The sequence below is a fragment of the Polyodon spathula genome, chromosome 12 (genome assembly GCF_017654505.1).
Source record: "Polyodon spathula isolate WHYD16114869_AA chromosome 12, ASM1765450v1, whole genome shotgun sequence".
NCBI lineage: Eukaryota > Metazoa > Chordata > Actinopteri > Acipenseriformes > Polyodontidae > Polyodon > Polyodon spathula.
Window position 1 is genome coordinate 45003305 of NC_054545.1, and position 20532 is coordinate 45023836.

Here is a 20532-nt window from a genome sequence, read left to right on the forward strand (position 1 = left end):
AGCACACCCCTCATCCGACAGGGGGGCGGTCTGACATATAAAACAGCCTCAAATCTAGTCCTGTCGAATCACGGCTTTCAGAACCAAACCCAAAGCGCACATAACACACACTATTTAGTTTACTGACTACAAACAGGCATTGTCCATTGTGCATATTACAGTATGCCTGTGGGCATCCATTACACGCAATGCTGCATGGAAAGACGTAGATTACACGTTTCAATAGCAAGTGTATTTGCAAAAGTACAACTCAGAAAAGCCTGTTTTGTATTGAGACCCACATCATGTTGCAGGCAAACAAGTACACTGCACTGTAAAGCAAATTACTTTTGGAGTTTAGGACCCAGAAAGATATTCTCCATCTTGGGAGAGCGCAGGTCCCTTCATAAACCAGCCATAACTGTTTAGTGGGCCAAAGTTTTCCCGACGATTAATTTTTTTCTTCACACGACGAGAACTCAGATAAGCAATGCGGTTTTAGCGCTGATAGATTTTCAGCCGGTTTATGCAAAAGCGCCCCCCCCCCAGCTGGCAAACACAGGTATTGACGGAAAAAAAAAACTACGCCCCAAAATTCACAGACAGCTAAAATCAGCATCGGCCCCCTCGTCCGCACCCACAGTGCCGTTTTACACGTTTACAAATTCCTTTAAAACCAACTCCCAGATTGTCTGCAAAGAACGAAGGGGGCTGTCGCACTTTTCTGCTGGGCTGCCCGAAGTAAAGAAGTTGATCCGAAGAAGAGCAGCTGAAGTTGACGCTTACTCTGCTTCCAACTCGTTGTTTTTCTTTTAATTTCGTTAAAAGTTACCGAGATGGCGGTGGAGTTGTTAGTAGTAGTTCTAAGTGTTTTGGTGGTGTGCGCAGTGTGCAGTCCGAGCCCCCTGGAAGACGTAGTCATAGACCGTTATTATATCCCCAAGGTCTGCCCCAGAGAGGTGCAAACGGGCGATCACGTAAGATATCACTACAACGGCACCCTGACAGACGGGAAACAGTTTGATTCCAGGTAAGTCTTTCAAATGCGTGCTTATGTCCATCTGCAGACGAAACAAGCGCTGGCAGATGCGGACAGCAAGCGGTAGTATAGAGAGCACGGGTAAGTGATGCAAACGGTCTTTGTCCCAGTGTGTTCTGCTTCCCTGCTTATCATAATTACCCGTGCAGCTGTGCTGTAAATGCAGTCTTGTAATGCACTTTGTTAGATGCCGGTTTGATAGTACCATTGACCACTGCAACATGATGTGTTGTGCGCTATTGTCATGAACAGTAGCCTTTTTCTGCACACACTCGATTTCTGTAGACGTGTCATCAGGGGTTACTGGCCACAATCAAACGGGGAGAAGTTTGCCACAGTTATTTCAAATGTCCGCAAGGAAGTTTTTACGCATGCATGAACCCATTTTACCAACTATTTGTGCAGTTTAATATATATATATATATATATATATATATATATATATATATATATATATATATATATATATATATAGTATATATTATATATCCTTGTATTTAAGTCGGATACTTTAAATTAGCGATACTTTTTATAGCAACATTCTTTCAAGGGAATTCAGTTAAGCATTAGCAAAAATATACATTTTTTGTAATTATATAAATCCTACTGGTAGTAACATATCTGCCATAAAAAGATGCAATATTTAAAATGTAAATAACAACGCCCAATGCTTTCTGTTTCTGCACTGGGTAGTGCATTAATACTGATAGGCGAAGGGTTAAAACATGTAACTGCAATTGATACAGATTGGTGCCAACCTCGCATAGCGGAATTTCTTCTATCTGCGTGCCTTTTATAGGGCCAAAAAAATACTTCTTAAATTGCATGGCCTCAAGGTGCCCTCGTGCGCTTTGTTCTCGATTAACAGGCGTGAGTTAACCCATGGGGTGCCATTGCTCGCATTTGAGCACAGGCTACTTTGTATTTGTTTTTTTGTTTTTTGTTTTTTTTAATTTAACTGGCATCGCCGTGTTTTACATTTTCTATATTGTTATGATCGCTTATTAACCGTGAAAGTTAAATCTAACAACAGTACAGCAACACGAAATGCCAGCCCCGTAACTTCGGCACACACTGCAATAGACGCACATTGTTACAGTAATAGGTTGTCAATTCTATAATAGTAATGTTTAGCAATGCTGTTGGATGACTGTAGGATTCTAGCGAGTTTGAACCAGCTCCCTTCTGTTCAGATGTTTCGGTATTTTTTTATTATTATTTTTTTTTTTGTAACTCGGAGTTGGCGACCCTAGCTCTTATGTGTTGTGCATCTTTTCCCACAGTCATGAGCGCGGAACCCCTTTTAGCGGGCTGGTCGGAGTCGGTCGCTTGATCACCGGCATGGACCGGGGAATCCAGGGCATGTGCGTCAACGAGAGGAGAAATATCACCGTCCCCCCGCATCTGGCGTATGGCAGCTTGGGCGCAGGTAAGAGCCAGCGGTCCCCAGAGTTTCTGGTAAGTGTAGTCCTGCTGAGTGCATTCTGGTAAGTGTAGTCCTGCTGAGTGCATTCTGGTAAGTGTAGTCCTGCTGAGAAAGGTAGAACTAACCAGAATGCATTGGGGTGCGAGTTCAAATACCTGAATTGTCCCACAGTCTGAGTCTACATGGAGTCACATGGTAGCCCCGTCTCAAACCCTTTCTGACCTGAAAAGGGGCCTGTATTGACGGTCTGCTCTCGTTTGTCCCGCCAGGTAGTGTCATTCCTCCGGACGCCGTCCTTGTCTTCGACGTGGTGCTGCTGGACATCTGGAACAAGGATGACCAGGTCCAGACCACCACTGTGTACAAACCTGAGGACTGCAAACGCACTGTCCAGAACTCGGACTTCGTCCGCTACCACTACAACGGGACCCTGCTCGACGGAACTCCCTTTGAGTCCAGGCAAGGGTCTTTGTGCTTCCCTGCTGATATCTCTGCAGTGTGCAGGAGACGCCTGCATTAGCAGTCACTTCAGCAGAGTGGGACAATTGACACCCCACTGCATTCTGGTAAGCGTAGTCCCGCTGTGAAAGGTGCCAGAATGCATTGCGGTGTGAGTTGAGTTGTCCTAGTGTACGTGGAGTCCTATGTTAACCCTACATTTTCCACTCTGCTTTAACCTCCATGCCTGTGTTTTCAGTCATTTTTTTTGAGGTGCTCTGAATCTGGTGTTTATTATGTACTGTACTTGCATGTGTTCTCAGCTGTTGATCTTGTATAGATGGCAACCGTTCCCTCAGCTCTCAGTTATGTAATTGGTCTAATTATTTGATTTAATTGGACAGATTGAACTCTTCTTTCCAGGCCACACACTGTCTTGTAGGTAGTGTACTTTGAATTAAGTGCGGTTTTTGAAATCGTCAACAGTAAAAGACCTTGCATAAATATTCAACATGCCCAGTTGAACAAATAATTCAATCAACCAGTCAAGTTTAATTGAGAGCTGAAGTTGGGATGAAGACACTGCAGCCCTCGAGGGCTGGAGTTTGACAGCCCAGCCCTCTGCGGTGGGCCAGAACGCCTGGTCCTGTCTCCTCACCGCTTCTCTCTCCTCGCTTGCAGCCACAGCAAGCAGCACACCTACGACACCTACGTGGGCGACGGCTGGCTGATCAAAGGCATGGAGGAGGGTCTGATCGGCATGTGCGTCGGGGAGAGGAGGAACATTATCATCCCGCCATTCCTGGGCTACGGAGAGACGGGACACGGTAAGATGAGGTCCGATCAAAATCGGATTGGGTGTCTTAACAGAAATTGAGAAGAGGCAGTGTTTAGCTCAGCCACAATCGTGTGTTACTCCGGATCATGAAAAACACAGGGGTGCGATTTTAGAACAATTATCAGAGACTGTCCATATATATATATCCTGGCCCCATCCCTTTATGAATCTGCTATACAACGGGGATGAAAATAATTCTACTATTTCATAGCAGTTTAATCCAATTCTGGTTTTACTATAAGTTTAGTAAGACACACCTGAGCTTGTTACCAATGCACTGTGGCTAATCAAGCGTGTAGTAAAACCTGGAATGGGTGATACAGCTATGCAATAAGATGCGATGCGAGTCTTCTCTCCGTCCCTGTGCACTATTGTTGTATATTTCTAAACTCCACGGCACACCTACAGCAAGAGCTAGAGCTCCACAGACTGCCTTTAGAAGGACACACGCTTATCTCCTCTCCCAGGTACTGAGATTCCTCCTCAAGCCAGTCTCATGTTTGATGTTCTGCTGGTGGATCTCCACAACCCCAAGGATGACTTGACCATTGAGAACCAGGTGATCCCAGATCTGTGCAAGCGCAAGTCCGTGACGGGAGACTACATCCGATACCACTACAACGGGACCCTGCTGGACGGAACCTTCTTCGACTCTAGGTAAGCGCATGAGACGTTTGGTAGGTGATGTATTCCAGGGTGAGTCCCTTAACAAGAAGCAATGTGGCCCTTGCAGTGCAGCCAGGCTTGCCTGCTTTCTTGATTTTGATTACTTTACAGTTTCATGCATGGGGACCTCATGTGGACGAATTACAAAAAAAACCTCTTCTAGTCTTTACATATGGAAGACGGAAGTGCATGATGATCTGATATGAGCTTGATGTAATTTCTTCCCCTGTTGGGGGTGCAAAAAAATAGAAAACATTTTTTTTTGTTTCTTTTTGTTGTGGCTATAGACACTAGTTATTTACTGTCTACACCTGAGAGCCTTTGTGTCGTTCAACCTGATCTAGTAATTAGAAGGGGAGGGCCATGTGTCTGGCAGCTGTCTGAAATCTTTGCTTGGGATGAACAGAATACAGGACAAGTTGCAGCTTGCTGATTTAAATTGAAATAATTAGCAAATAACCCAGCACTAAGAATCAGGCTGGAGGCAATTTTACAATGCTGCTGTTACAACAGGGGTGGATTATTAACTGATTTTTTAAATGACTATAATAAAACATGTATTACTCTGCTTATAAAGCTGAGTGAACACAGTGCCATTTTCTGGCATGTAACTTTAGGAGACTAGGTTTCAGGCCACTGTCTGGCACAGCAGGGGAGATTTGGGGTTTGATACAGCAAAGCCGTCTCAAACTAGGTCTCCTGGAACCATGTTTTAAGCCACTGTTCCTGAAGAAGCGGCTTCCCTCAGCTTAACATCACGATATGCAGGTCCCAATTTGGCTTCTTGTGTGAGACACAGCAAGATCAAATGTTCATTGAACGGTGGGCCATTTTGTTAAACAGAAATGAAATAAGAAAGGGACAGCCTGCATCCAGACCAGCTACACAACACACCTCTTCAGTCACAAACCATTCATGTGATCTGCTGTAAGGGGGCCGTGTTGCTCTTGTATCACGACACATGCCTCTGTTGAGATACGCTGTAAAGAGTGTGATTCGTCACAATGAAGCGTCACACACCTAACGTGGGGGCAGGGTGATGATCCCCAATTCGGCTGCAGTTCACCCCTCGCTTGTCCTTGTTTTTTTTTTTTTTCTTCCCCCAGCTATTCTCGCAACAGCACCTACAACACGTACATTGGGATGGGCTTCGTGATCCCTGGGATGGACAAGGCTCTGCAGGGGGTGTGCATTGGGGAGAAGAGGAGGATCATCATACCCCCCCACATGGCGTATGGAGAGAGTGGAGCCGGTAAGGGCTGCCGTTTTATCAAGGTGTTCTGGTGACACTGTAGACCCGAGCTTGGAGAAAGCCGGCATCAAAATGATTGTTTTCTACCTCTCTGTGAATAAGAAATCGGAATTCGAATGCCTTTTTTTTTTTTTTTGCCATTTGGTTTGTGTCCCTTCCACCATAGCGGAAAATCTAATTTGCTACAGGGATGGACATAAGACTCCTATTGCATAGCAGTCCCCCCCCCCCCCATTCCAGGTTTTAAAATGTCCCTGATTAGCCCCAGTGTAGAGGTAACAAGCTTGGGTGCGTCTTTTTCCACTTGCGGTAAAACCAGGAATGGATAAAACTGCTATGCCACGGGAAAGGTGCTCCAGCTCCTCTGAACGGTGACTCTATCCAGTATGAAAAGGCTAATGCTGTATTGCTGCGGCTCGTTTTTCCTCTCCAAGGTGAGAGCATTCCTGGCTCCGCAGTGCTGGTCTTCGATATCCACGTGATTGACTTCCACAACCCCAGCGACCCTGTGGAGATCGTGAGCTCCATCAAACCCGAGGAATGCAACAAGACCACCCGCGCCAATGACCTCATCAAGTACCACTACAACTGCTCCTTGCTGGACGGCACACACCTCTTCTCCTCGTATGTACCCCCCCAACCTCTCTCACACCGCTGGCAGGTTAGGAGCATGTAGCCTGGGGAATTACTGTTGCAGGCTACAGTCACTTTATACAGGACGAACCTGCAGGACAAGAACTGAAGCCACATGCTGTGTTCTAAGCCAGTGTATGTGTTTTCATTTTCTTTTAGAAATGATAATGAAAACCCTCAGGTCGTGGTTCTCGGAGCCAACAAAGTGATTGACGGCTTGGATGAGGGTCTGCAGGGAATGTGCGTTGGAGAGAGACGGGTTGTCATAGTGCCCCCTCACCTGGGCCATGGGGAGGATGGAGGTGAGACCCACGCTATGTAGCACACGCTTTTCTATAACTGCATCCCTGAAACTTCTGTCTGTTATGAGTATTGTGAAAAGGGCGTGCTGATTGTGCAGCATGCTTCAGTCCAAAGGTACAAGATAGGAGGTCTGATGGGCTTTGATAGAGAACCCATAGCCTGGGCTTTGTTGGGAGGTGCTTCTGCATCTACAGCATGCACGAATTGAAGCCAGTCATTTTATTAAACTGCTTGTTCCCATGCAGTATATCAACCGTTTTTTAGTCGTCACTCAGTTTTGCAGCAGCCAATGACTGGAATGAGTCAACTGAAGTTCAAATTATAACGGTTCATATCTGAGGCTGCTTTTAGCCGTAGGGCAGACTCATTGCTGACTGGCACCTGTGCCTCTTTCTCTGTAGCCCGCGGAGTGCCTGGGAGTGCAGTCCTGCGCTTCGAGGTGGAGCTGGTGGATTTTGAGGAGGGGGTCCCAGACGGGTACCTGTTCGTGTGGCTCAGCGACCTTGGTGAAAACCTCTTTGAAGAGATGGACATCAACAAAGATGGAGCTGTTCCCTTGGAGGAGGTCAGTGCACAGGAGGGGACATGGGGGTGGGGAGGAGAGCTCAGGTACGACCAAGTGGTTAAGAACTATAACCATCTTGAAAGAGCTTTAATCAAACTAGGCTTTATGGCAAAGATCTTCCCTCCACATCGTTATGAGCTCACCAGCGACCACTTTTAAAATATAGAAGAAACTTGCGGCTAACTTTTTCTTTCTGAAAAACAATATTTTGAGAGCCCAGATACAGCAGCCCTGAATTTACAGCAATGGCCAAAGGGTTTGCATCACCCTAGAATTTTAAGATTGAGACAATAATAATAAAAATAAACTATACAAGCATAATGTGAGGTCTTTTATTTTACATCGTGTGATCAAAGAAACTACAAAATGACATTGCAAAAATCTACCAGAAGCCATAATAGTAGTACAGTATTTCGTGTTAGATTTTGAAATGTCAATTTTTTTTCAATTTGTCAGTTTTTCATTAAGTATATGGGAACATATGTTAACATAATTCAGCAGGTTTCATTCGACTGTATGAAGCAAAATTAGTTCATTCTATAGGGTGATGCAAAACTTTTTGCCACAGCTACATCACTAAAGACACTTGCACAAACTGCTTGCACCACAAGAGCCCCGCCCCTAATTCCTGACTCCTCCTCCTCCCCCTCTCCCTTTCTCAGTTCACCACCTTTATCAAGGGCCTTGTTGCGGAGGGCAAGGGTCGTCTGAAGCCAGGCCAGGACCCTGACCAGATCATCAAGGACATGTTCATTAACCAGGACCGCAACAAGGACGGCCACATCGTTGCCGAAGAGCTCAAGCTGAAAGTGGACGAGGATGCAGAGCGAGCAAGGCACGAGGAGCTGTGAACAGTAGAGACTGACAAGCCACGCTACAGCAAAGCAGAAATACAGAGTGACACATGAACCAGGTTTATACAGGGAGAAAGAGGACCAGTCCTGGTAATGGACGAAGGAGAGCAAAGTCAACGCCATTGTGGTTCTTCACGTTTCCGTTTGATTTTGCGTTTCTTCTAGAGTTACTGCTAGTAACGTTGTCGCTAATAATATATATTTGTGCGTGTTTAGATAGTCAGGATTGAGGTTAATTCCTGTTTTTTTTTTCAATTTCAATTCCAATTCCTTTTTGAAGGAATTGATATTTTTAGAGACATTCGTAATTGGTGTGTCGGTTCAACTGCTTTCATCTGAAGTCAATTTTTAATTGACTAACAAACAGTGACTTTACTTTAAGTCATTTTTTGCCACTGTGAGAAGCTCCTTTTAAAAGAAAACTGACAATTTGCAATTTTGATTTAATGTGTTGTAATTGCTGAAATGGGAATCGGGGATTGATTTTAAAAATGAAATGGAATTATAATTGAAATCTGGAATTCCCCCCCCTCCCTGGATATAGCTCTGCTCTTCTGTATGATAATGCCCCTCCCTCTCGCTCTCTTAACAGATTAAAGTAAATCAGTCTCCTGTTCTGGATTTCCAGTCACATTCACACATGCCCAAATCTCTGCATGATTTTTGGTGTTGTTTATAAGGTGTACTCTTTGTAAATGTACAATAAAGAAAAAAAAAAGTTTTTTTTAAATGAATTGGAAACCTTTTATAGCTTTTAAATTCATTTTTTACAGAAGAGGGGTCCACCTGTTGCATACAAAATAAATGTTGTTTGGTGTAATTTTTTTCTATGGAACCATTTTCTGATACACTGGGGCAAAGAAAGCAGTCTCGCAGTTTCCTGAGATCCTGATTATCCGATAGGGCCACTGTATCCTATCCAAAACACTACGTTTTCTTCTGACTTTTGTGCAAAGTTTATGACAAAGGTGCAGAGAGATGGGCCAGGCTTTTCTGAGAATGTTTCATGTGTTACAATGCAGCTCAGTTCTCCATCAGCCCATCTTTCTGCACCCCCACCCAGTTTTCTTTTTCAATGCATTTCACTGTTTTATTTGGTTATTTTTTCCACTCTTCTATGTAGGATTGTACAAACACCTTTTAAACAGGAACCAAGACCAGAGTTTTCTGAGCAACAGTTTATTTGAGCAGTGTGAGAATGCTTTATTTTTTTTCTCAGTGACACTGCCAGTCCTCTAGAGCTGAAATGCATAGCTCTACTTAGCAGGGATGGAGTCCTTTTTAAAATCAATTTCCAATTCCTTCATAATAGTAATTCTTCAAATGCTTTCATTTAAAGCCAGTTTAAGGGACTAAAAAACAGTGACTTCTACTGAAGTAATGTGCCGCCACCGTGAGAAGCTCATTTTAACAGAATGCTGCACATTGAAATTTTGATCAATGATGTGTTTAATGCGTACTTCAATACAGAAACGAAATAAAACACTGGTATAACTGCTTCAATTCGACGCCAGTTTAAGCCCTTTTGAAAGCTTTTTCATTTAAAGGTAACACATAAAAGGTAAAGATTCCATCTTAAAGGGTTAGCTGCCACGTTTTAGACAACATTGCAACTAAATTCCATTACAGAGGCTTAAGTGCCATATACTATATCGTTATGGTAACTTACTCTGATTTTTATATCTGCAAAAACTGAAGTCTAAATGTAACTCTTGATTCTGCAAATGTAGCCCTTCTGATGCTTTTATGACACCTCTAAAATAAAATAGTGAAACCTAAAAGTGGTCCATTTGAGCTGTGTTACTTGCACGTCTAACGAGACTGCCTGCCAAACAGGATGCTGGGAATACAATGATGTAAACATGCCTGTCAATTTACACTTCTAAAACATTGAACACTTTCAGAATGGTAGCACATGTAATAATACATAATCCCCCCCCCACACACACACAGCATAGGAAGTTACTGGAGCACTCTGGTTAGAGGCGTTGAAACTGGAATATGAAAAAATCATTCCACAAACCCATTCGTCGACACTAGTGCTTCAATTGTAAGCTTTACAATTTCTCCCCCAATGTACGTTTTTTTTTAATTAAATGTTTTACAATGTAAACTTGGTAGACATTACCTTTTGTAAAAATAACACTTGAGCAATGTTGCCTGTCCCAAACTACTATCCAAGCTTATCCTATATATTAGATCCAGCAGTGTGCACACTTATTAGAATATCCCATTGCTTCTGTAGTTTTTATCTGTTAAGCACATGTAAGGATAAATCTTGGAAAAATTGTCAAAAAAAGGCAAATCAGCAACTGTTTCATTTAACTAATGACTTTAATAGGCCACAAATGCAACTAATGTAAAACAGTAAGAGAACAAGGAACATGTAGCCTCAAATGGTAAAATGCAGGAGACTTTAGATAGTTTAAGGTGCCTAATTAAAGTACAAAGTGGTCTAGCATTTCCACACGAGTGCCTATTGTTTGTAAATCACCAATTACTGACCGAAATTCTCACCCCAGAGGTTTTCATGCAGGTATGTATATAAAGGATATAAACCATAAAACTTGAGGTGTTCTAATACATGTGCACATGACTGTCTGGCTACAAACAATATGGAAAGTACAGGTTTAAAAAAAAAAATAAAAGTGCAGAACAGCTTTCTTCTTTTAAAAAAAAGAATCAAGACAAGACAGCAGAGTGAATCTCTGTTCTTTTTAAAAAGAATGACTTTTTCAGAATGAGGAACTTAAAAAAGACAGACAACTATATAGAAAAAATAAACCACACACTGGCCTCCAAACAGTTAAGGGTGGTGCTGAATACTCTGCCATACACCACAGTTTCCCTTTTCAGATAAGTGGCTTTTCTTATTAACACAGGCTGACAACGAAACAAACGGGGTCTGGGTACGATTTAGGCGAGGCACGGAGGTGGGCGTCGTAGCGCACAGCAAGCGTTTGCACACCCAGTCCTTTCCTGGCTCGCTGCTCCTCAGTTCTTGGCAATGATGTACTGCAGGATTCCGTTCACGACATCCATGGATTCGTCCTTCACCAGCACAATGTCGTAGGAGTTTAAATACTGTTCCCTTCGCTCCTCCACCTGTGGGCAATACAACAATTAGCACTCGCCCTCCAAGAATTCAAGCGGATTAGGACATAACGTGTTACAGAAACCTGCAAGGTACTTTCTGGTGAAACTACTGCCTGAAACATTCAACCTAGCCTTGGGATTGCTTTAAGCTATTCATGCCAACTAATAACTGCTGCTGCAATTACCTGATGATACCGTGCAGGGCTGGAAATAAGACTCCCATTGCATAGCAGTTTCACCCTTAGCCACGTTAAAACTCCTAGTAAAACCAGGAATGGATCAAACCGCTATGCAACGGGAGTCTTCTTGTGGTGCATCAGAATAATGCACAGAGCTTTTGGTATTGGGCACAGCTGTCTGACTAACTGATGGACACGTCCACCCTTAACAGTGCAGGGCAGGTGATGAAAGGCTAGTACTTTGTCGTTGAGGAATCCAATCTTGAGGATGTTCTCCGTGTTCTCCACCCCGTCCGCCATGCTGAGGTCCCCCATGGAGTCTCCCAGCAGGATGATGTTTCGGCTCCCTGTCTGCTGGTTGAAGAGCCCGGAGTTCTTCAGCGCCCCCTCCCGCTTGTTATAGGTGTGGATCAGCTCCCCTTTGAACGCCCGCAGAACACCCTGGGAGGGGGGACAGGGCGTTAAAACAAGAGACACAGGACGGGGTGGGGCTTTTATATGTTTAAAAAATAAATTAAAAAGAGGTCCCCCTTAAGCCCCCCTAGCGGCAGTAGAATCTTAATATTGTGTTTCTGACTGACAGCACTTTTCGTATCTTCTTAATGTTTTACCCCAAATCAAGGCTAACAGATGTGCTAATCGTAAGTGTAGAGGCGGCAAGAGGGCGTCTGCCTCCTCCAAATGTACCGCAGGGACTGAGTTGAGAATTTGAATCAGGTGGCTGCCTCTGCATGAAAGCTATATATTTAGTGTTGCACATGTAAATAAATATATCTTTAAAAAGCGTATTTGTTGGAACATTTGAGTAGGCAGTGCCGCCAAACCCTCCTCTCCTCTCCTCTGATTGCACACCTTTACTTGAAGTTATCTCAACATACGGGTCAGTCATCTTACAACAGAAAGAGACTGGCATGATAAAGCACCATTGACTTGCATGTTACACAAAACTGAAACTTGGCCTAACTATTTTTTCAATGAAATGGCCAGTTTTTTTTCAAGCTATTTTTCGCAGGCTGGTTTTACAAGTCGTACGTTCTCATCGAAGTCCATGTAGTTGGAGACCACCTTGATGTTGGGGTGAAAGACTCCGGCCTGGCGAATGATCTCCTCTAGGACATCCCCAATCCCCGCGGAGAAGATCACCAGGGGAATGCTGTGCTCGTAAAGTTGGTCAAAGAAAGTCTTGAACCCATCTCTGGAAAAGGGGAAGAAAAAAACAAAAAACAGCAAGACAAAGATTTTATGAGCAAGGATCACCAGGTTTTGAGGACAGTCATTAGTTTAGTTTACTAGGGCAGCACTAACACAAAGAGAGACCAAAGTATACCATACTCAATAAAATAACAATACAACAATAAAATAATTCCAAATTACTATACAATAACAATACATATACACCTACATATAGTAATGCTTTTCACCTTAACTCGAAAGCTACATTGTATGTGTGTGTGTGTGTGTGTGTGTGTGTGTGTATATATATATTGTTATTTATTTTATTTTTTTTCTGTATACACGTGTAGACACCAGGCAAATGTTCACTAACTGTGTACCAGTCGTGCATACCTGAGCATGGCGTCAGACTCCCTCACTGCCATCTCAAGCTGGTCCTTTCGAATCTTCTGCTCTACCAGGGAGTCATGGGCTTTTGTCCACCTGGAGAACAGTCACACTGTGAAACGTCTCCTACATTTACCACACACTCAGTTTTCATGCGCTGGTGCATCTCAAAGGAGGACTGTAAAATCCTCAGAACTTACAAAACATTAAAAAGACGGGTTTCTCGCACTGGGTTTTCCATAAAAATCTTCAAACTTACCATTCAACCATTAACGGTAACTTCTCTTCAACGGATCGACTTGGGTCTATTTCAATAGGATAGTAGGTATTCAAAAGATCTTTAAGCTACAGGGAAAAGAAAGACGCAAAAGCAACAGCAGTTTAAACTACAGAAAACAAAAGACAAAGACTGAAAATCACTGTGTTCACACAATCACACATTAAATGTGCAACTTACCATCTTTTTACAGTCTTCACTGATCAACCGGCTTGTATCCACGATATCTAAAACAGACACAAACGGTGCTCAGTACAGACACAAGGCAAGGGGAAGGCAACACAGCTTAAAGCCTGTAGTGTACTCACTGTGACAGGAGGGGCAGCGCTTTCCATTGTGGGCAAACCTGGTCAAGGTCATATCAAAGTCGGAAATAATCTGGTAAAGGAAGATAGCTATTATTCAGCAAATCACACTTTTGTAAAAGAATGTTTCATTACAAGTATTACTGCAATGACGAGAGGGGTCACTGCAGCATGGAGTATTTCGCACACACTCTTTGCTGTGCTGCGTTTCCTGGTCTGTCACACAAAGAGTGCAAGAGAAAACACAGTCTCAAACTGATTAGAGACTGCCACCGAACACTTACAAACAAATGTCATTACATCTAAATAAGAAACTGACGAAAAGCTGATATGAACGCACTGAATCTGTGTGTGAAGATTCCCTTGTGGCTGAAACGTTTCGAACGGGACACCATTATTATTACCTGTAGTTTGCTGGCCCCTCCTTTCTGAAGGGAGAGGATCATTTCTTCCACCCTCTTCCGGTCTCGGATGCACACGTTCGGCTTGGCAAGTACGGGCAACTGCAGGAGACGCACAAACATAGGGCTGGAACTGAGACTCCTCTTGCATGGCAGTTTATCCCATTCCAGGTTTTACTATGAGTTTGATTTCGGTAACAAGCTCGGGCGTGTCTTTATTAAACTCGCAGTAAAACCAGGAATGGATCAAACTGCTGTGCAATGGGAGTCTTAATTCCATCCTTGCAAACAACATGTCAAACCACAAAACAGACCACCCGTGCATTGGCTGAATGAGCACTGGGCTGTGTGCTGCTTTTGTAAGTGGGACCAGAAGGAACCAGGGGGCAGGATACATTATTCTTTTTTGCAGGGAGGGCATACTGGAATTGCATGCACACTGTTCCACATGTAACAACCCCCGCATCAGAGTTCAGGATGTGGCGAAAGGATATTTATAACCAGCAGAGAGACCTGGCTGCAGCCCTTCACAAGGCAAAAGGCTTGTCTGATTTCTGACTGGTAACTTTAAACGGGTACATACAGTACCATATAAGGTCCAGCAATTTTACAACGAGCTTTCTTTGTATTTATAGAACTGGTAGCTGTATGGTTATGATTTGAAGGTATCATGGTTGTCTAGTAATAATCAAAACCAATGGGATGGTGGGAGAGGGAATGATGGGCCGACTACTCTTCCAAATCCATTTTTTGTATTATTATTAAATTTGTCATACGGCAATAAAGAAAGAAATCTCCACCTCTTTCAACTGTTTAAGACAGATGACTCCTATTCAGAGTACAACAAAATTACTTTAAATCCAATTGACGTGTTTCAAATGTAACCCTAACCCTCAAAATAAATAAATAAATAAATCAAGCAAGCGAATTTTGCGCGGTTTTAGTATCACGGCATTCATTCTTAGCCTCTGGATTTGGAAGGTGAATCTCAGCATATTTCCAGCGACAAACTGAAAAATTGTGATGAAAAAAAAATAAAATAAACGAGCATGCGGCTACGAAAGAAATCTCGTCTAACCTCGTTATATTTTTTCATTTGGTGCCAAACTGTTCCAGCGGCCCTCACTGGGTTAATTATCCAGGACATCGCGTACGCCTGACCGCAGCAGAACCGCAAGAATGTGTTACTGAGTACTGCTTTTCAACGGTGCAGACACACAATGAAATCATACTACAGTCACAACCTCTGAAGAAGACGACAGCAAATGACAGCGTTGCAAGACCACAATAAACTTACAGTTATACCATTGGGCCTAAATCAAGTGCAGTCCATTTGAATTAACTCATACAAGAAGTTAGCGAAATAAAAAACACTCCCCGTGATATATAACAACCACACCATCGTCTGTACTGTAGTATGCAACTGCTTCTGCTCTGTGCAAAATGCACAAACAGCCTGATAAATTACTGCGTTTATACATGCATCAGTCATCAATTTCAGAATACTAATTGCACGCTGTCTTAAAAAAAATCCACACTTACAAAACACAAAACATGTTTGCACATACGCAGTACAGTTTGTGTTGCAGAAAAACACACAACTCACCATCTTCCAGGAAGATTCAGTTTTTCTAAAAAAAATAATAATTAAAAGAAAAAAAAAACTTAAACCATAAAGCAATAAAAACGTCTTTAAAACAAACAGTCGATATTACTAGCACTAAACACACATAACAACTCCGAGAGATGAGCTACACGCAAACCTAACACACGGTGACATGCGGAAGCAAAGCCAGCGAAAGTTACTAAATGATTCCTGCTTGGTCACATAGCAACCCAGCCGGTTCCGGGGGCTTTTAAAGTGACAGTGCACAATTCCATCCTCTCGCCTTCCAGCAGTAGCTCTTATCAATGGGGAATTGATATACTGAATATAGAGGCTATAGGTAATGTAGATAAACACACACACACACACACACACCGGAATTAAATGGAAGAGCCGCCCATTTTGTCAACAGGTCAGAAATACAAAACGGAACGCAAAATGGGCGCCGGGACTTGCACCATCTTCAACGAGCCGAGACTGGAGGGGAAACTGTGTGACGTCGTGATCAACGTCAACTGGGTCGATTTCAACGCTCACAAGAACACCTTGTGCAGCGGCAGCTACCTGGGGTCTCACAGCGGGACGAGCAGCGGCAGCTACCTGGGGTCTCACAGCGGGACGAGCTGCTGCAGCTGCTACCTGGGGTCTCACAGCGGGACGAGCTGCTGCAGCTGCTACCTGGGGTCTCACAGCGGGACGAGCTGCTGCAGCTGCTACCTGGGGTCTCACAGCGGGACGAGCTGCTGCAGCTGCTACCTGGGGTCTCACAGCGGGACGAGCTGCTGCAGCTGCTACCTGGGGTCTCACAGCGGGACGAGCTGCTGCAGCTGCTACCTGGGGTCTCACAGCGGGACGAGCTGCTGCAGCTGCTACCTGGGGTCTCACAGCGGGACGAGCTGCTGCAGCTGCTACCTGGGGTCTCACAGCGGGACGAGCTGCTGCAGCTGCTACCTGGGGTCTCACAGCGGAACGAGCAGCGGCAGCTACCTGGGGTCTCACAGCGGGACGAGCAGCGGCAGCTACCTGGGGTCTCACAGCGGGACGAGCTGCAGCTGCTACCTGGGGTCTCTCAGCGGGACGAGCTGCTGCAGCTGCTACCTGGGGTCTCACAGCGGGACGAGCAGCGGCAGCTACCTGGGGTCTCACTGCGGGACGAGCTGCAGCTGATACCTGGGGTCTCACAGCGGGACGAGCTGCGGCAGCTGCTACCTGGGGTCTCACAGCGGGACGAGCAGCGGCAGCTACCTGGGGTCTCACAGCGGGACGAGCTGCAGCAGCTGATACCTGGGGTCTCGCAGCGGGACGAGCTGCGGCAGCTGCTACCTGGGGTCTCACAGCGGGACGAGCTGCTGCAGCTGCTACCTGGGGTCTCACAGCGGGACGAGCTGCGGCAGCTACCTGGGGTCGCATAGCAGGACGAGCTGCTGCAGCTGCTACCTGGGGTCTCACAGCGGGACGAGCTGCTGCAGCTGCTACCTGGGGTCTCACAGCGGGACGAGCTGCTGCAGCTGCTACCTGGGGTCTCACAGCGGGACGAGCTGCGGCAGCTGCTACCTGGGGTCTCACAGCGGGAAGAGCTGCGGCAGCTGCTACCTGGGGTCTCACAGCGGGACGAGCTACAGCTGCTACCTGGGGTCGCATAGCAGGACGAGCTGCTGCAGCTGCTACCTGGGGTCTCACAGTGGGACGAGCAGCGGCAGCTACCTGGGGTCTCACAGCGGGACGAGCTGCTGCAGCTGCTACCTGGGGTCTCACAGTGGGACGAGCTGCTGCAGCTGCTACCTGGGGTCGCATAGCGGGACGAGCTGCAGCAGCTGCTACCTGGGGTCTCACAGCGGGACGAGCTGCGGCAGCTGCTACCTGGGGTCGCATAGCGGGACGAGCTGCAGCTGCTACCTGGGGTCTCACAGCGGGACGAGCTGCGGCAGCTGCTACCTGGGGTCGCATAGCGGGACAAGCTGCAGCTGCTACCTGGGGTCTCACAGCGGGACGAGCTGCAGCAGCTGCTACCTGGGGTCTCACAGCGGGACGAGCTGCAGCTGCTACCTGGGGTCTCACAGCGGGACGAGCTGCTGCAGCTGCTACCTGGGGTCTCACAGCGGGACGAGCTGCAGCAGCTGCTACCTGGGGTCTCACAGCGGGACGAGCTGCAGCTGCTAGCTGGGGTCTCACAGCGGGACGAGCTGCAGCAGCTGCTACCTGGGGTCTCACAGCGGGACAAGCTGCAGCAGCCTGAAGCTCGTTCACGGATTCCACAGGCACACGCCCGGTTAGGTCTTTATAAAACACAAACACAGATTTAGCAATGATTTTAATACAAATTAAGGATGAATTAAGTGTATCTATGGAGCATCATTCTCAGGGGTGTATTCTCCAAATCGTTACTATTAGCATGTCATTTGCTTGTAATTCATAAAGGAGTAATGCATCCAGTGCAACCCAGCAGCTATAATCAAGAAAACGCTCCCTAATTCAATTCTAAAACTGTGACATACTTACAAGTTTCCAAGTGAAATACCTGTTGATTTACTATCTCGTTTGGTGTTAAAGGCATTCGTTTGGCAAGCCTCCGCCCTGTTACATAAGCATTCTGAAGCCCAGCGGCAAACTATGCTACATGCATGTATAACGTGGGAAACTATGCTACATGCATGTATAACGTGGCAAACTATGCTACATGCATGTATAACGTGGCAGACTGCTACATGCATGTATAACGTGGGAAACTATGCTACATGCATGTATAAAGTGGCAAACTATGCTACATGCATGTATAACGTGGCAGACTGCTACATGCATGTATAACGTGGCAAACTATGCTACATGCATGTATAACATGGCAAACTATGCTACATGCATGTATAACGTGGCAAACTCTGCTACATGCATGTATAATGTGGCAGACTCTGCTACATACATGTATAAACATAGGACAAAATACAGTGGTAAACTTTTTAAATGGCGTAAGGCATACGGTGTGAATTTGTTAAAACTTAGTTTGCTCATGCACACTCAACAAACATAACACGCAGAGGCAACAGTATTATATGCACGGTTTCTAATGATTTTAATAACCTACATATGATTTACTTGGCAGATATAATTAACATGGACCATTAAATCACATACATATATCATCGTTTTATTTTTACCACTTGTACAATCACATCAAATTCAAGTAAAGCATCACCAACCCCCCCCCCCAAAAAAAAACAAAAAAACATAAATGACAAATAATAGTAATATAAAGCACTTGGAAAAGAAACATAACTTCCATTATACAGTAATACAAATAATAATAAGAAAGTACAGTGTAAATAAAAGCTTTCAGATAAAAGTCCCACCAAGTCCAGATTCTGAGGCACGCAATGTTAGAGACGTAGCCCCGGAGGCTTTTCAAAAGGCTTCAGTAGGTTTTTCTTTATTGCTCCCCTCATCACTGTGTAGCTGAACTTCTGCCAGTAATTTCTGGAGAGCAACCCTCTTCTCCGTGCGAGTCACCCCCCTCCCCCTTGTTGTTGGTCCTTTTCCAGTTCCACTTAACACAGGCTGTGTCAACCTTGCAGATTTGTGTATTTAGGAGAACATGATCTTGAAGCTAATTAACAGAGCGAGTTGCTACATATTTAAATACCTAGCCTTGTTTACTTCTGCCACCTAAATACAGAGAAATCATTCTGCAGTTTAACACAACAATAAAAACAAAACAAAAAAATGTATTGCAAACACAAGTGCCCAGGTTACACCGAGCAAGCATAGAAGTAATTATACTGACAATCTCTTGGCTCCAAAGCACATTGCTCTGGGAACGTAAGACATCGATCTTGATTTGAGGTAAGGGATTACAAAGTGCGCCTGCGAGGAACAAATACTCAGACAACCTGTTCTTTAAATGTAGAAATTAAAGACTTAAGGATGTCAAAAGTTCCATGACAGTAAAATTTAGGATAAATATCTTGGGGGGGGAAAAAAAAAAAAAAATGTTGCTTTAAAATTGCTGTTCCTTTATTCAGGTATTTTTTAATTGATTTTTTGTTCTTTAGGTAGTGCATATCAAAATGTCCAAATACTGCAATTGTAGTAATCATCTCAAATGGGAATGTCTCTCTTACTGGAAATGTAATAATTTGGTCCACGCGCTATTAACACTGAGGGCACTGATCTTGTGCACCACAAATGGAAGCACGACCAACAAGCCTCTGTATCCTGGTGCATTCAGTCCTATATTGCCCATAGTAACACAAGTAGTGAAGTGACCGTTACACAGAACCAGCACTCCTTACCCCTGTGCATGCTTGTGGAACGTACTTTAATCAGCACACAAATTACTGTAAAACAGGATTTTTCTTTTTGTAGCAACCTAATTTCACTAATGGCCTTCAAGGTCCATTTTTGCTGCAATAAATGTTCGCACTTCTTTTAATGCAACACGCAATTAGCAAACACTTCTTGCTCGCGAAATTCTTGTTTTACAGTATTGGAATGTCTGTGCAGGTAAGAGTCATGATAACCAATAAATAAGTTGGTTAATGAAACAAAAGAAAAAAAAAGGACAAAAGCAAGAATATGACAAGGGTTAAACTACAGAACATTTCAAGGGACCCAAGTTTGAGCTTTGCTCATATGTTAAGATTGCCGTGAGTTGGGAATGCAAACTGGAACTTCAGACATATTGCCAGTGCATGCTGCTGCAACCGGGAGCAGACACTGAAATGCATCCACCAGGGAATCTGGTCAGTTGTATTCAGTTCAGAACTGGGGCAATGTAAGCACTCCTCCTTGTCACTGAGAAGCAATAGATAAGGGCTGTATACACACTGCGACAGCGTGCACTGCAGGACTCTTCATTTACATGCTAATACTACAAGACAGCCGTGTGCATTTTACACAGTACCGTCCAGTTTGTTTTAATTCCATTTCTTACCTGTGCAATCGGGGATGTGGGTCAGTTACTGGTTTTCAATTCCAATGTGACTGCCAATTTTTAAAAAAAATTCAAACAATTTGCAACAATTAACAAGTCTTGTGTTTGTAAGTAGTGCAGCTATTGGTATGTTGGTAGGACAGCCGCTTCGCACGCTTTCTATCCTTTCAGCCTCCATTAAGATCAAAAGC

General features: G+C 44.5%; 2 protein-coding genes across 3 annotated transcripts; one reads left to right on the forward strand and one right to left on the reverse strand.

Moving 5' to 3' along the window:
• Nucleotides 1-368: 368 nt before the first annotated feature.
• On the forward strand, nt 369-8727 carry LOC121325018 (peptidyl-prolyl cis-trans isomerase FKBP10-like). The gene is made up of 10 exons (XM_041267307.1): nt 369-1009; nt 2302-2447; nt 2714-2903; nt 3564-3709; nt 4188-4377; nt 5493-5638; nt 6073-6262; nt 6431-6573; nt 6976-7139; nt 7802-8727. Exons 1-10 carry the CDS (start codon nt 816-818, stop codon nt 7988-7990), a joined length of 1698 nt encoding a protein of 565 aa, XP_041123241.1. The 5' UTR covers nt 369-815; the 3' UTR covers nt 7991-8727.
• Nucleotides 8728-8912: 185 nt separating this feature from the next.
• On the reverse strand, nt 8913-15675 carry LOC121325019 (cytosolic 5'-nucleotidase 3-like). Of its 2 annotated transcripts, XM_041267308.1 has the most exons (10): nt 15418-15675; nt 14890-14967; nt 13815-13913; nt 13414-13483; nt 13286-13332; nt 13088-13173; nt 12835-12924; nt 12301-12463; nt 11509-11709; nt 8913-11098 (listed from the first exon to the last, which is right to left on the reverse strand). In XM_041267308.1, the coding sequence occupies exons 1-10, from the start codon at nt 15418-15420 to the stop codon at nt 10988-10990; spliced, it is 948 nt and encodes a 315-aa protein (XP_041123242.1). In that variant the 5' UTR covers nt 15421-15675; the 3' UTR covers nt 8913-10987. The 2 variants fall into 2 exon arrangements, with proteins under 2 accessions (XP_041123242.1, XP_041123243.1); XM_041267309.1 differs by lacking the exon at nt 14890-14967 and having other exon boundaries at nt 15418-15659.
• Nucleotides 15676-20532: the final 4857 nt, after the last annotated feature.

Excerpts from the sequence above, each read along its gene's own strand:
- LOC121325018 (XM_041267307.1), top strand. The coding sequence starts at position 816 with ATGGCGGTGGAGTTGTTAGTAGTAGTTCTAAGTGTTTTGGTGGTGTGC. Across the intron at positions 4,378-5,492 it reads GGAACCTTCTTCGACTCTAG|CTATTCTCGCAACAGCACCT; the intron begins GTAAGCGCATGA and ends TTCTTCCCCCAG. Across the intron at positions 5,639-6,072 it reads GTATGGAGAGAGTGGAGCCG|GTGAGAGCATTCCTGGCTCC; the intron begins GTAAGGGCTGCC and ends TTCCTCTCCAAG.
- LOC121325019 (XM_041267308.1), bottom strand. Across the intron at positions 13,484-13,814 it reads GAGGGGCCAGCAAACTACAG|ATTATTTCCGACTTTGATAT; the intron begins GTAATAATAATG and ends TTCCTTTACCAG. Across the intron at positions 12,464-12,834 it reads GAGTCTGACGCCATGCTCAG|AGATGGGTTCAAGACTTTCT; the intron begins GTATGCACGACT and ends CCCCTTTTCCAG.